Source organism: Chiloscyllium plagiosum, unplaced genomic scaffold, assembly GCF_037043375.1.
Source record: "Chiloscyllium plagiosum isolate Xiang-an unplaced genomic scaffold, Cpla_swu_hap1 HiC_scaffold_12, whole genome shotgun sequence".
NCBI lineage: Eukaryota > Metazoa > Chordata > Chondrichthyes > Orectolobiformes > Hemiscylliidae > Chiloscyllium > Chiloscyllium plagiosum.
In genome coordinates, this window is record NW_028270150.1 from 30,028,931 (window position 1) to 30,045,182 (window position 16,252).

A 16,252-nucleotide genomic window follows, 5' to 3' on the forward strand; every position below is an offset into this window, starting at 1 on the left:
CTCCCCACTCATTAGCAAGATTCTTGTCTCGGCAATGAACACTTGGTTGGAAAGTGAGGCTTTTTAGTTTTGATCTTAAGGAGTACTTCAATGGCCATTGCATGCAATTTTCTTAACTTCCTTCCCAATGTTCACATCATTCGGTGCCTGAGAAAATTCTGCCCAGGATCTGTGCTTACTGGTATGGATGGATGTAGTTCTGCTCATCTATTTTTGCTTTGGTGAATCGGGATCCCAGGAATTTCAGAACCAGAGCCTATCTTTGGGTAGCAGTAGCTGATAACCTGAATACCAACTGCACAAACTGTAGAGAATGGCACTGTTGTTACTCTCTCCCAATGTGATGAACACATGATCTTGTCAAAACCTAAGCACATTACAAAAATGAGTCAAACAGTCTTTATTTCCAATTACTTTCACATTCAGAAAAAACAAATGAAAGACATAAATGGATGAAAAATTACAATTTTTGAAAGCTCATACATCAAAATGGAAGCATGAAGACAAAAATGTTTGTACTCCTGATTGGTATTCACAAAGGTACCTGCATATGAGATGTTCGTTGAACTAGTGGTGATGTATTAACAGTGGCTATTACAAAACACAGGGATTGTTATTTCCACAGTAAATGAAATGTGACATGGTTCACCATAATTGGCTGAACACTTGACGAAACAGTTTTACTTAATTTTACTGAGTTGAACCTTCCACGAGTTTGAAAATACCAGATTGCAAATTTATAAAATAACAATTGTCAAAGTCTAATGTTAAGATACCTGTATGCAAAGAACTAATGTATGTTAACAAAAACAGGATTTTCTGAAGAAACTCAGCATGTTTGGCAGACTCTGTGGAGAGAAAACAGAGCAAATGATTTGAGTTCAGTGACCCTTCTTTAGAATACTCCACAGATGCTGCCAGATCTCCTGAGTTCCTCCAGCAAATTGTTTCAGATTTCCAGCATCTGCAGTTTGTTTTAAGATAATAATGAACATAGTTTGAATGATCATAAAAGGTGAATGTTCACTTTCCTAGTTTATGACATTATCCAAATTCTTTTAACATAAATCACACATAAATGTGTGCAATTCCATTGTCACTTATTTCTTCCACAAAGATCTAAAACAATGCTCTGTGTCTTAACTCAGTATTTACATTTTCAGTTGATAAAATCAAGTCCTAAACATCTAATCTCACACTTCCTTGTAAAGGTGTAAGCTGTAGTAGATATCAGTAGCAGGGAAACAGTTATCAACTGAACAATCTTTGCTCCTAAACAGTAACATGAGTGGAAACTCTTCATTACTTAAGACAAGACACAAGCAACTTATGAATTGACAGTGTTTTACAATAATGAAATGCATTTTTTTCAGATGTGATATTAGAAAAATCGCTGCAACCACTGATCTTTAAAAAAATAAATTCAGGAATGTGCGCTTTGCTGACTGGGCAAAACATTTATTGCCCATTCCTTTATGATGATGATCCATTTGCCATGATCTATATAAAACAGCAACTTACCTGCTGAACTCCTGAATGCCTGCTCACCAGCGACAAGACATAAGTCAGGAGTGTCTTGGAATACTCCCAACTCGTTTGGATGGGATGCAGCTCCAACAGCACTAAAGAGCTTTATCATTTCAGAGAAAGCTGCCCACTTGATTGGCATCTATCCACAACCTTCAACATTCCCTTCCTGCACCACTAATGCACAATGGCAGCAGTGTGTACCATCTACAAGACACAATGTGCCAACTCATCAAGGTTCCTTTAACAGCACCATTCAAATGACCAACTTTAACTAACTAGAAGGACAGGGCAGCAGATGTGCATGGGAATAATATTATTTGTTAGTTTCCTTCCAAGTTATACACCATGTTGATTCTTCACTGTCACTGAGTCCAGACCCTGGAACTCCCTTCCGAACAGCACTGTGGGTGCATCTACCCCTCACAGCCTATAGCAATTGAAGGAGGATGATCACCATTCCCAAAGGCAATTAGGGATGGGCAATAAATACTGATTTCGTCAGCAACGTCCATATTCCATGAACAAATAGAAACAAGAACATTGCTTCAGCATCACCTGGAGCAGTTCTTAGCATAACACTGTAGGAAGGATCTGAAAATATTAGAAAGGTTGCAGAGAAAGATTCACAAGAATGCTTCCAGGTTGAGAAAATTTGATTACCTAGAAAGATTGGAGAAGTTAGGATGCTGAGAAAAATGACAAATGAATTTATGAAGATGTTCAAAATCAGAAGGGATCTTAACAGGTCAGGTACGGTCACATTATTCCTATTGATGGAAGAATTGAGAATCAGAGGGCAAAGATTTAAAGCTACTGGCAAAAGAAGCAATAGCTACATGGGGAGTAATATTTTTACACAGTGAGTGATTAGGATCTGGAATTCATTGCCTCATTGTGCAGAGTCATTCAAAAATGAGTTGGATCACTAATTGCAGGGCTATGGGGAGAAAGCATAATTTTCAAAGTTGAATTGCTCCTTCAGGGGGTTAGCAAAAACACAATGGAGCGACTGGCCTTCTTCTATGTTATCAATATTGTATAATTAACTACAATAAACGTCAGTTTTCATGAATATGTAGATTCTGAATCCCAGTAAAAATAAAAAATCATAAAATAGTGAAGAGAGTTGTGCTGAGTTGGTGAAGTCAACTACAAGTTTTCACATTGACACAATTTTTTAAAAATGTTTTTTAAATTTTGCATAATTTTCCTAAATGTACCTCTGTTTTGCCACCATTTACTACTGTTTCCCATTTCATTTGGGAATCTGAGACAGTCTGACCCACTGAACTGGTCTCTGTGGCTAAACAATTTACATCTGTAAGAAGCTATTGACTGCAAAAGATATTGAGCACAAAACTGAATTGTCTGACCCGACTGACCTTTGCTGATTGTTTATGCTCTGAGTTTTCCCTTACCCAGTTTCATTTAACCTTATTGACAAAATAGCAGGAAGTATCCATGCAGGGATCAATCTAGGAGCCCATGAGTGGCAAAAACTTTCTCAGTAATGAAAAACAACCTAAAGATGATACTTAAGACACAAGTTCACGTCTGTGGTTTGTGTTTGCTAGAGCAAGTAGGCCACTAAATACTGAAAATGTTGATGTCATAACGTAATTTTCTTCCAAATTAACTGAGCTTCCAAACAGAACTGTTGAAAGAGTGATTACTGCCGAAGTTATTTGTGTTTTTTATTTAGTAAACATATTTTAATGCTCACATCAGCAACTAATAATCCAGTTGAATAAATGTTATTTCCATATTCAATAAAAAATGATTGTGTGTAAAACAAATTTACCTTTTTTAAATTTTAACAAAGGTAATTTACATGGTGAGTCTATAAAATCCACTTTCCCCAAGTACCTACCTAGACAATGGCTTAATAATACATATTCAGTGCCAGTTACTGTTAATAATACTGTAAGTCTCATTTCAGCCAATGGACATGAAGCGTGTTAAAATAGCACAGAATGAAAGTTTTCTTAATTGAATTGTTCTGACTAACTTGAGTAGTACATGTGCCAAATTTAATATCGAAGTGAAAAGAGAATGGCTGTGGAAAGTGAAGCCAGTAAATTTGTACGCATTGTAAATAGCATATTATGGACGATATAAAGTTTAACAGCAGTGAAATATCTCTCCAAAGAAATTTTAATTCTTCAATAGACCTAACTATAAACACAATAGTCAAAATATTCTATTGTTTTATATGTCAATTTTATAAATTATTTCATTAAATCAGGGATATGCGTGTTACCAATATATCCTGTTGCTAATATCTGGGAGGACTGTTCAGTCAAAATAGGAGGGCAGTTATGGGTTAACCACATTGTTACAGGTTTTGTTTCACATACAGATTAGATTGTAGAGCAAATTTTCCTCCCTAAAGGACAAACATCAGATTGGTTTTTACAACACTCACCATTTACCATTACTGAGACTGGTTTCCTTATTCCAAGTCTCCTCATCAACAAAATTTAATTCCCAGATGCCATTTGAACACATCCCTTCAGACTGCGAGTTCAGTAGCATGACCGCTATACCTTTCCTTAATGACAATGCTGTGCAATATCTGAGGTAAAGGACACTTGTTCTTTATGTAGGGCAAATGCATATTGCCAACCCATAATAGCAGGGTTAATACTAAGTGGAGACCTGGTTCCTAGCTCCACATAAACAGGAGATCAGGTTGAAGTCATTCATGTTTTATCCAGCTTACTACATCTGTTACCCATATACCAACATTGGTAGAAGGCCGGGAGGTCTCGTTTAAGCCATCGATCCACAACATGCAAAGACTATCACTGAAAGGAAGAACCAAAAAAAGCATATTTCACAGGGTCTGTTCACTGAGATAAACAAACCTTGGACTTGACAACATCTTGAATCTCTCAACCTTCCAATCCATGTTGTACTTTTTGCTTTATTTAACCATGGGATGTGGGTGTTGTTGGCTGGGCCATCATTTATCACCCATCCATAGTTGCCTTGAGAAGGTAATGGTGAGCTGCCTTTGTGAACTGCTGCAGTCCACTTGGTGCAGGTACATGCACAATGCTGTCATTGAAAATAAAACAACTTGGTGGAAATTGTTTCAGGAGGTGTCCTGTTCAGACAGTGCCTTGGAGAGATGTGGAAAGGTGGAGTCAGGTTTTGTGGAAATGGTATATGATCTGCCATCGGGTATGAAGATGGAAGGCAAATGGGTTTCCCCACTTTTCCGTTTGTGGCCAGTTAAGTGGCTCATCTAGTCAGGCCTGCTGCCACATGAAGGCCCCAAGCAGGGGGCCAGCAGCTCAGCAGTACCACCACCCATAGCCGTTAGAGGTGGCACTGTGTCTGGAGGATAAGGCCAGCAACCTTGAAGGCAGGTCTTATTTGACAGGTCGGCGTGGTGTGTGTGTGTGTGCGCGTGTGTGTGGAAGGTTAGGGCCATGTAGGGTCCAGTGATTATGATTGCCAGTGGAAGAGAAGTTTGTTGAGGGCATACAATTTTGGGGAAGTGCCATTGACACTTGCCGCCCCTTCATGGCCCATAGCGAGCCCTAGAATGCAACACTCTCACATTGCCTTCACCCCACGTCAAGGTGGGCCAGGATTCCATCTGCTGCTGGCTTAATAGAGAAGGCATTATCACTTTAACCACCTCTTTTTACCTGTTCCTATTTTAAAAAGAATAACTTGGAGGGCAACCTTCTGTTAAGTATGCCTATAAGTTAAGAAAGATTTTGCACAAATATTTCAATTTTCCAATTTGAGTTTTCAAATTAGATTGTGGCTTGACTATTTAGTACCCTCAGCAGTCCTATGAATTAAAATGTTAATACCTGGAAGCTATTTATGCTTTCCCATTAGCTCCCAAATGTCTGTTGTTCAGTACTGAAAATAATGTTGATCACAGAGATTCTCAGTTCCATTTCCCTTTGTGAGTGTGTCAGTCTTTAGTATACCACAAAGTCAATTTCAGGAGGCCGAGGGAACCTAATGTTAGTCTGCTAAATCCGTATCGTCTTTTAATTGCAATGGTTTAGGTGTTTCTTCTCAAACTCTGTGGAGTTTTATGGGCAGAATTTTCCGTACTATTGGAATAATGTCCAGAATCTACACTTGACTGACTGCTTTGCACATCATCTTCTTCATTAAGTATTTTCCCACCAGATGTGGTTTCATTCTTGTTTGACTTTGAACCATCAGTTTTAGTCGAATTTGGTAATATCGAAGGAATTTCAGACTGTGAGACAATGGAGAGCTTGTCCCAGTGCTCTTCACGCAGGTCTTCCTTAGTCAGTGTTCCAAGCATCGGTTGTTGGGATGGCTCAGTCAAGTACTGAAAAATTAAGAATATACTACTATTAATATTAGTTTGGATAGATCTATTGATCATTTTAACCGCAAGTGCGAAATTAGCACGATTTGGAGTCTTGTCAAATTCAACCACAGATCCCACAAGTTCCCTCCCTAAAGATTTTGTTATTTTGTGCTGACGTGCCAATCAGCCCAAGCACCTATAATTTGTAATTTTATCCCCCCTTATCCACACCATCCCCATCCCCTAAGACCACTGCCATGATTCGAGAGCAAACTGCAGTCTGATACTGAAAGCTTCAGAAGAGCATTACAATTGAGCAGACAAAGGAAGCACATGGTGAGGACAGTGCAGGAGAGAGAGAGAGAGAGAGAGAGAGAGAGAGAGAGAGAGAACCTGCACAGTTACCGCCTTTGCTATTTGAATTTGTGTATCGCTGGACATCGGAGTGCATCTGAGAAGATTAACAAACAGTGAAATTCACAGCTAATCTTGGAGGAACCTGTTGGGCGAAGTTCACAGCTCAGAATCAGATAAGTTAATTGTTGTTTTAAGTCTGTCCAAGAGAAAGGCTGCAGTAGTGAGTATAGTGGATTCTTTCTTGATTATATGTTTTTGGAGACAAGTCTCTTGACTAAACTTAAAATATAAGCCATAGCTATTAATTTAACCTGGGGCAGTGTTTGTAGTGGAATAAGACGGTGTTATTTTCTGGGTCTGTAGATTGTGAAGGAGCAAAAATGGCCTTTGCAGTGATATGTACTTCTTGTCAGATGTGGGAGTTTAAAGTGAGTTTAAGGGTTACTGCGGATTATATCTGCCATAAATGCTGTTGGATGCGAATCTTGACAGATAGAAGCGATGCGGAATTTGCAACAGCAGCAGTATGTGATGGATGGCAGTTATAGATTAGATTAGATTAGATTACTTAGATTTAGATTAGATTACTTACAGTGTGGAAACAGGCCCTTCGGCCCAACAAGTCCACACCGACCCGCCGAAGCGCAACCCACCCATACCCCTACATTTACCCCTTACCTAACACTATGGGGAATTTAGCATGGCCAATTCACCTAACCTGCACATCTTTGGACTGTGGGAGGAAACCGGAGCACCCGGAGGAAACCCACGCAGACACGGGGAGAATGTGCAAACTCCACACAGTCAGTCGCCTGAGGTGGGAATTGAACCCGGGTCTCTGGCGCTGTGAGGCAGCAGTGCTAACCACTGTGCCACCGTGCCGCCCACAGAGAAGGGGGGAAAGTCTCAGATACAGTCACATAGATGGGTTAACTCCAGGAAGGGTAAGAGAGGTAGGCACCTAGGGCAGAAGTCTTTTGTGGATATACCCATTTCAAACAGGTATGCTGTTTTGGAAAATGTAGGGGGGGATGGATTCTCAGGGGAATGTAGCACGAACAGCCAAGTTTCTGGTATTGAGTCTGGCTCTAATGCAACGAGGGGTACGTCAGGTTCCAAGAGATCAATTGTGTTAGGGGATTCTGTAGTCAGAGGTACAGACAGATGTTTCTGTGGCCAGCAGCGAAAAAGCAGAATGGTGTGTTGTTTCCCTGGTGCCAGGATCAAGGATGTCTCAGAGAGGGCGCAGAATGTTCTCACGGGGGAGAGGGGCCAGCAGGAGGTCATTGTCCACATTGGAACCAACGAAATTGGAAGGGAAAAGGTTCAGACTCTGAAGGGAGATTACAGAGTACAGAAATTTAAAAAGGAGGTCCTCAAGAGTAGTAATATCTGGATTACTCCCAGTGCTACGAGCTAGTGAGGGCAGGAATAGGTAGACAATAGACAATTGGTGCAGGAGTAGGCCATTCTGCTCTTCGAGCTTGCACCACCATTCAATATGATCATGGCTGATCATCCTTAATCAGTATCCTGTTCCTGCCTTATCACCATAACCCTTGATTCCAATATCCTTGAGAGCTCTATACAACTCTTTCTTAAATGAATCCAGAGACTAGGCCTCCACTGCCCTCTGGGGCAGAGCATTCCACACAGCCACCACTCTCTGGGTGAAGACGTTTCTCCTCATCTCTGTCCTAAATAGTCTACTCCGTATTTTTAAGCTTGTCCTCTAGTTTGGCACTCATCCATCAGCATAAACGTGTTTCCTGCCTCCAGAGTGTCCAATCCTTTAATAATCTTTTATGTCTCAATCAGATCCCCTCTCAGTCTTCTAAACTCAAGAGTATACAAGCCCAGTCGCTCCAGTCTTTCAGCATAAGGTAGTCCCGCCATTCCAGGAATTTACCTCGTGAACCTATGCTGCACTCCCTCAATAGCCAGAATGTCTTTCCTCAAATTTGGAGACCAGAACTGCACACAATACTCCAGGTGTGGTCTCACCAGGGCCCTATACAGCTGCAGAAGAATCTCTTTGCTTCTATACTCAATCCCTCTTGTTACGAAGGCCAGCATGCTATTAGCCTTCTTCACTACCTGCTGTACCTGCATGCTTACCTTCATTGACTGGTGTACAAGAACTCCCAGATCTCTCTGTACTGCCCCTTTACCTAACTTGACTCCATTTAGGTAGTAATCTGCCTTCCTATTCTTGCCACCAAAGTGGATAACCATACATTTATCCACATTAAACTGCATCTGCCATGCATCTGACCACTCACCTAACCTATCCAGGTCACCCTGTAATCTCCTAACATCCTCCTCACATTTCACCCTGCTACCCAGCTTAGTATCATCAGCAAATTTGCTAATGTTATTACTAATACCATCTTCTATATCATTAATAGAGCAGATGAATGCATGGCTGAGGAGCTGGTGTATGGGAGAAGCATTCACATTTTTGGATCATTGGAATCTCTTTTGGGATAGAAGTGACCTGTACAAGAAGGACGGATTGCACCTAAATTGGAAGGGGACTAATATACTGGCAGGGAAATTTGCTAGAACGACTTGGGAGGATTTAAACTAGTAAGGTGGGGGAGCGGACCCAGGGAGATAGTGAGGAAAGAGATCGATCTGAGACGGGTACAGCTGAGAACAGAAGTGAGTCAAACAGTCAGGGCAGGCAGGGACAAGGTAGGACTAATAAATTAAACTGCATTTATTTCAATGCAAGGGGCCTAACAGGGAAGGCAGATGAACTCAGGGCATGGTTAGGAACATGGGACTGGGATATCATAGCAATTATAGAAACATGGCTCAGGGATGGGCAGGACTGGCAGCTTAATGTTCCAGGATGCATATTCTACAGGAAGGATAGAAAGGGAGGCAAGAGAGGAGGGGGAGTGGCATTTTTGATAAGGGATAGCATTACAGCTGTGCTGAGGGAGGATATTCCTGGAAATACATCTGGGTGGAACTGAGAAATAAGAAAGGGATAATTGCCTTATTGGGATTGTATTATAGACCACCCAATAGTCAAGAGGGAAATTGAGAAACAAACTTGTAAGGAGATCTCAGCTATCTGTAAGAATAATATGGTAGTTATTGAAGGGGTTTTTAACTTTCCAAACATCGACTGGGACTGCCATAGTGTTAAAGGTTTAGATGGAGAGGAATTTCTTAAGTGTGTACAAGACAATTTTCTGATTCAGTATGTGGATGTACCTACTAGAGAAGGTCTGAAAATGTGTTGCTGGAAAAGCGCAGCAGGTCAGGCAGTATCCAGGGAACAGGAGAATCGACGTTTTGGGCATAAGCCCTTCTTCCTGAAGAAGGGCTTATGCCCGAAACGTCGATTCTCCTGTTCCCTGGATGCTGACTGACCTGCTGCGCTTTTCCAGCAACACATTTTCAGCTCTGATCTCCAGCATCTGCAGATCTCACTTTCTCCTACTAGAGAAAGTGCAAAACTTGACCTACTTTTGGGAAATAAGGCAGGGCATGTGACTGAGGTGTCAGTGGGGGAGCACTTTGGGGCCAGCGACAATAATTCTACTTGTTTTAAAATAGTGATGGAAAAGGATAGACCAGATTTAAAAGTTGAAGTCCTAAATTGGAGAAAGGCCAATTTTGATGGTATTAGGCAAGAACTTTTGAAAGCTGATTGGAGGCAGATGTTTGCAGGTAAAGGGACGGCTGGAAAATGGGAAGCCTTCAGAAATGAGATAACAAGAATCCAGAGAAAGTATATTCCTGTCAGAGTGAAAGGGAAGGCTGGTAGGTATAGGGGATGCTGGATGACTAAAGAAATTGAGGGTTTGGTTAAGAAAAAGAAGGAAGCATATGTCAGGTATAGACAGGATAGATCGAGTGAATCCTTAGAAGAGTATAAAGAAAGTAGGAGAATACTTAAGAGGGAAATCATGAGGGCAAAACGGGGACATGAGATAGCTTTGGCAAATAGCAATAAGGAGAATCCAAAGAACAAAAAGGTAACGAGGGAGAGAATAGGCCCCTCAAAGATCAGTAAGGCGGCCTTTGTGTGGAGCCACAGAAAATGGGGGAGATACTAAATGAATATTTTGCATCAGTATTTACTGTGGAAAAGGATATGGAAGATATAGACTGTAGGGAAATAGATGGTGACATCTTGCAAAATGTCCAGATTACAGAAGAGGAAGTGCTGCATGTCTTAAAACGGTTAAAATTGGATAAATCCCCAGGACCTGATCAGGTGTACCCTAGAGCTCTGTGGGAAGTGATTGCTGGGCCTCTTGCTGAGATATTTGTATCATCGATAGTCACAGGTGAGATGCGGGAAGACTGGAGGTTGGCAAACGTGGTGCCACTGTTAAAGAAGGGTGGTAAGGACAAGCCAGGGAACTATAGACCAGTGAGCCTGACCTCGGTGGTGGGCACGTTGTTGGAGGGAATCCTGAATACAGGATGTACATGTATTTGGAAAGGCAAGGACTGATTAGGGATAGTCAACATGGCTTTGTGCGTGGGAAATCATGTCTCACAAACTTGATTGAGTTTTTTGAAGAAGTAACAAAGAAGATTGATGAGGGCAGAGCAGTAGATGTGATCTATATGGACTTCAGTAAGGCGTTCGACAAGGTTCCCCATGGGAGACTGATTAGCAAGGTTAGATCTCATGGAATACAGGAAGAACTAGCCATTTGGATACAGAACTGGCTCAAAGGTAGAAGACAGAGGGTAATGGGTGGAGGGTTGTTTTTCAGACTGGAGGCTTGTGACCAGTGGAGTGCCACAAGAGGCCTTGGAGTGCAGGTTCATTGCTCCTTGAAAGTGGAGTTGCAGGTAGATAGAATAGTGAAGGCGGCGTTTGGTATGCTTTCCTGTATTCGTCAGAGTATTGAATACAGGAATTGGGAGGTCATGTTGTGGCTATACAGGACATTGGTTAGGCTACTGTTGGAATGTTGCGTGCAATTCTGGTCTCCTTCCCATCGGAAAGTTGTTGTGAAACTTGAAAGGATTCAGAAAAGATTGACAAGGGTGTTGCCAGGGTTGGAGGATCTGTGCTACAGGGAGAGGCTGAACAGGCTGGGGCTGTTTTCCCTGGAGCGTCGGAGGCTGAGGGGTGACCTTATAGAGGTTTACAAAATTATGAGGGGTATGGATAGGAAAAATAGACAAAGTCATTTCCCTGGGGTCGGGGAGTCCTGAACTAGAGGGCATAGGTTTAGGTTGAGAGGGGAACGATATAAAAGAGACCTAAGGGGCAACATTTTCATGAAGAGGGTGGTACGTGTATGGAATGAGCTGCCAGAGGATGTGGTGGAGGCTGGTACAATTGCAACATTTAAGAGGCATCTGGATGGGTATATGAATAGGAAGGGTTTGGAGGGTTATGGGCCGGGTGCTGGCAGGTGGGACTAGATTGGGTTGGGATATCTCGTCAGCATGGACGGGTTGGACCAAAGGGTCTGTTACCATGCTGTACATCTCTATGACTTTATGATTCTAATTCAAAGATTACTGAACATAAAGATAGCTATTTACTCCATCCAGAACCTGCCACCAGGAGATCTGTTACAGTTAAGTAGTACAATTAAAAAGTTGTCTGTATAGAGGGCTGATAAAAGAAGACAACAAGCCAGCCAAGGCAATGTTAGACAACCAAAATCACCTGGGGAGGCAATGGCCTAGTGATTAGATTAGATTAGATTACTTACAGTGTGGAAACAGGCCCTTCGGCCCAACAAGTCCACACCGACCCGCCGAAGCTCAACCCACCCAGACCCATTCCCCTATATTTACCCCTGCACCTAACACTACGGGCAATTTAGCATGGCCAATTCACCTGACTTGCACATTTTTGGACTGTGGGAGGAAACCGGAGCACCCGGAGGAAACCCACGCAGACACGGGGAGAATGTGCAAACTCCACACAGTCAGCCAGTCGCCTGAGGCGGGAATTGAACCCGGGTCTCTGGCGCTGTGAGGCAGCAGTGCTAACCACTGTGCCACCGTGCCGCCCACAAACACGTCCACACCGACCCGCCGAAGCGCAACCCACCCGTACCCCTACATTTACCCCTTACCTAACACTACGGGCAATTTAGCACGGCCAATTCACCTGACCTGCACATCTTTGGACTGTGGGAGGAAACCGGAGCGCCCGGAGGAAACCCACGCAGACACGGGGAGAACGTGCAAACTCCACACAGTCAGTCGCCTGAGGCGGGAATTGAACCCGGGTCTCTGGCGCTGTGAGGCTGCAGTGCTAACCACTGTGCCATCGTGCCACTGCATGTGCCACCGTGCCGCTGCATAGTGGTATTATTACTAGATTATTAATTCAGAAGCTCAGCTAATGTTCTGGGGACACGGGTTCAAATCGCACCCTGGCAGATGGCGATTTGAATTCAATTTTTAAAAAATCAGGAATTAAGGTTTTAGCGATGACCATGAAGCCATTGTAGAAAAATTCCATCTGGTTTGCCAATGTCATTTAGGGAAGGAAATCTGTTATCCTTACCTGGTCTGGCCTATTTGTGATTCTTGACCCTGAGTAAAATGGTTGATGCTGGACTGCCCTCTGGGTCATTAGGAGTGGGCAATAAATGCTGGCCTAGCCAGAACCACCCTCATCCCATGAGTGAATAAAGGAAAAAAAATGGAGTGGTCAAAAAGGCCGTTTCGAGATGCGTCTTAAGGAAAGTAAAGTGGAGAATTTCTGCAAGACAATTCCTGATCTTAAGGCCTAGGCAGCTGAAAGCCCAATTACAATAGATGAAACAATTTAATTATGGGACACTGAAGAGGATGGAACTAAAGAAGTTGAGATAATTCAGAGAATTTTTGTGTTGGAGGGGATTACAGAATTAGGGAGGGGCCAGCTTGGACAGCCTTAAAAACAAGGACAAGAATTTAAAATCAAGATACTGTTTAATCAAGAGCCAGAGAACATCAGCACAGGAGGCATGGGTGAATGGGATTGGGTACAAGTTAGGGCAAGGACAGCAGAATGTTTGACAATCTCAAGTTTACAAAGGGGAGAGTGTTGGAGGCTGGTCAGGAATGCAATCTGAAGGTACTCAATATTTGACACATGGAAAGTTCAAGGTCGTAACAGTATCATCAATGCAAGCTGAAGAGCTGATGTTGTTGAAAGCAAGTAATTCAAATCCATTACCATGGTATGGCACATTCATAATTGCAATGTGGGTACATGGGAGCTTGAACACACATTTGTGAATGATGGTTATCATGTATTGAAATTTACCATCAACTTCCTCAATGTTGTACTTTTCCGATCAGTCCCCAATTCTGTAATCTTTACATAAAACTATTATTTGTAAACCCAATTCAAAAACTGACAACACTAATAATAACCTCCCATGAGGAGGTTGAACAGTTCATCAACTTCACCAACACATTCTATCCTGACCTTAAATTCACCTGGATTATCTCTGACACCTTCCTCCCCTTCCTGGACCTCCTCATCTCCATCAACGGTGACTGACTCAACACTGACATTTTCTACAAACCCATCAACTCCCACAACTACCTGGATCACAACTCCTCCCACCATGCCTCCTGCAAAAATACTATCCCTTATTCAAAATTCCTCCACCTCTGCCGCATCTGCTCCCAGGACGACCAATTCCACCACAGAACATAACAGAAGGCCTCCTTCATTAAAGACCACAAATTCCCCTCCCACATGGTTGATAATGCCAGTCCACACCTTCCACCTCACCAACCTCCGCATACTTCGCATTATCCTCTGCTATTTCCGCCACCTACAAACGGACCCCACCACTAGAAATATATTTCCCTCCCCATCCCTATCTGCTTTCCGTAAAGACCGTTCCCTCCACGACTACCTCGTCAGGTCCACAGTCCCCAACAACCCACCCTCCCCTCCCGGCACCTTCCCCTGACACCGCAGGAATTGCAAAACTTGCGCCTACACCTCCCCCCTCACCTCCGTCCAAGGCCCCAGAGGAGCCTTCCATATCCATCAAAGTTTCACCTGCACTTCCACATGCCATTTACTGTATCTGAGCTCCCGGTGCAATCTCCTCTACATTGGAGAGGCAGAATTTTAGAGCGCTTCAGAGAACATCTCCAGGACACCTGCACCAACCAACTCCACCGCCCTGTGGCTGAACATTTCAACTCCCCCTCTCACTCCGCCGAGGACATGCAGGTCCTGGGCCTCCTCCATCGTCACTCCCTCACCACTCGATGCCTGGAGGAAGAACACCTCATATTCCACCTCGGGACCCTCCACCGCCATGACACCAATGTGGATTTCACCAGTTTCCTCATTTCCCCTCCCCGCAACCTTATCCCAGTTCCACCCTTCCAGCTCAGCACTGCCCTCATGACCTGTCCATCTTCCTTCCCAACCATCTACTCCACCCTCTTCTCCGACCTATCACCCTTACCCCAAACCTATTGCACTCTCAGCTACCTTCCCCTTGCCCCACCCCCCCTTCCATTTATCTCTCCACCCCCGAGGCTCCCACCTCATTCCTGATGAAGGGCTTTTGCCCAAAATGTTGATTTTCCTGCTCCTTGGATGTTTCCTGACCTTCTATGCATTTCCAACACCACACTCTCGACTCTGATCTCCAGCATCTGCAGTCCTCACTTTCGCCTAACACTATAATAGCATCAATCTCTAAAGCATGTGAGATCCACTGTCTGGATCACTGGCTACAAATTAGTATTGCTAAACATGCACCAAAAGTGTTGAAGTATAAAGTAAATATGGAGTAGTTTAAAGATATTCTGGTTTATGAATAAATAACATTCCCTGCTAATTGTAATCATCACAGGAGCTTTCTCAATTAAGGGCCTTGCTTTCAATATATAATGCCACACAAAAAAAAGTCAAAAATATTACTTTTTATCAACTGAAGAGGAGAATTTACAGATTATTTTAAATGACAGAAAGTGAAACCTAATTTCTTGCTAATTTTTCTCCTTTTCTTTAGATCACCCTGAGACACAATGTCATTCCTTATCTAAGTTAATTGGGAGTTAGTAAGTATGCAAGGCTGGGTTGAGGTGATGCTCCATTTTTTTGTTTTCTTGTCAGTAATGCGTGGCTGGCCCTAATGGCTGACTAAGATCATGGCTAAGACCACGCATTTCCTGTCACAGAAATTTTGGGGACTTCTCTGTATGACGTAAAGCTTGTGATTTATACATATTTTAACATTATTTGTTTTAGAGCTTGGATTTTGAACTCATGGCATGTGGGATTTGGTCTATATGTATGAGGGGGTTTAATGATTAATTTGTCAGTATTTCTGGAGCCATGTTTTCTTAAGAGACCCTGGGGGTAATAATAAGGATTTGTTTGCATTGGCTGAATTTTCTGAGCAGCCAGAGTAATCATAGAGTAGCATTGGCTTGCTTTCTGTGAAAAGGATCAGAATTTCTTTTTGCTTACAAGGGAAAAAACCCATAGCTAATGGAAAAGCTGTTGTTTTTCAATTTGTAGACATCCTGCTATAAGTTAGATATTTGAGACAGCTTCTCTTGAAGAAAGGAAGTAGTTTAAAACTGTTAAGAAGTAGCTTGCCTCAGTATAAAGACTTTAGTTTGAAAGTTCTAGATCAGAAGTATTTGGTTAAAACCCTAGATGACTTATTCAAGATATAGAAAGTCTCAGCTTAGTTGAAATAATTAGGAAATAGGCTACCAAACTCTCAAGACTACGTTAAGTTGAACTTATGGATACGGTACAGAATGAACTTCTTTAGTGGTTGAGCACTGTAACATGATGGAATTGCATTTTTACTATGTTTCAAAATTTTTCAAATTCTGTTATATGTAAATAGCTTTAATAATTCTGTTTTATCTTCCCTTTTTTGCATAATAAACTTTCTATCTGTTGTGAAAACCAGAAATGTGCACCCCATATTTCCATGAAAGACCAGTTCCTTAAATAAAAATAAAATTATGATCCATCAAGCCAGTTTTTTTAGTCTGGAATCTGACTTGTTCAGTAATTAAATCAGCTGGGATCATAACATCTGCAACACTATGTGGCCAAACAGT

General features: G+C 42.4%; 1 protein-coding gene across 1 annotated transcript in view; it reads right to left on the minus strand.

Moving 5' to 3' along the window:
• Positions 1-372: 372 nt before the first annotated feature.
• Positions 373-16,252, minus strand: part of LOC122555368 (interleukin-10 receptor subunit beta-like) — a 65,776-nt gene continuing 49,896 nt past the window's right edge. Inside the window, exon 9 of the mRNA XM_043701302.2 lies at positions 373-5,860. Coding sequence (XP_043557237.1) covers positions 5,561-5,860 — 300 coding nt within the window. The 3' untranslated portion in view covers positions 373-5,560. The remainder of the gene's footprint in view (positions 5,861-16,252) is intronic.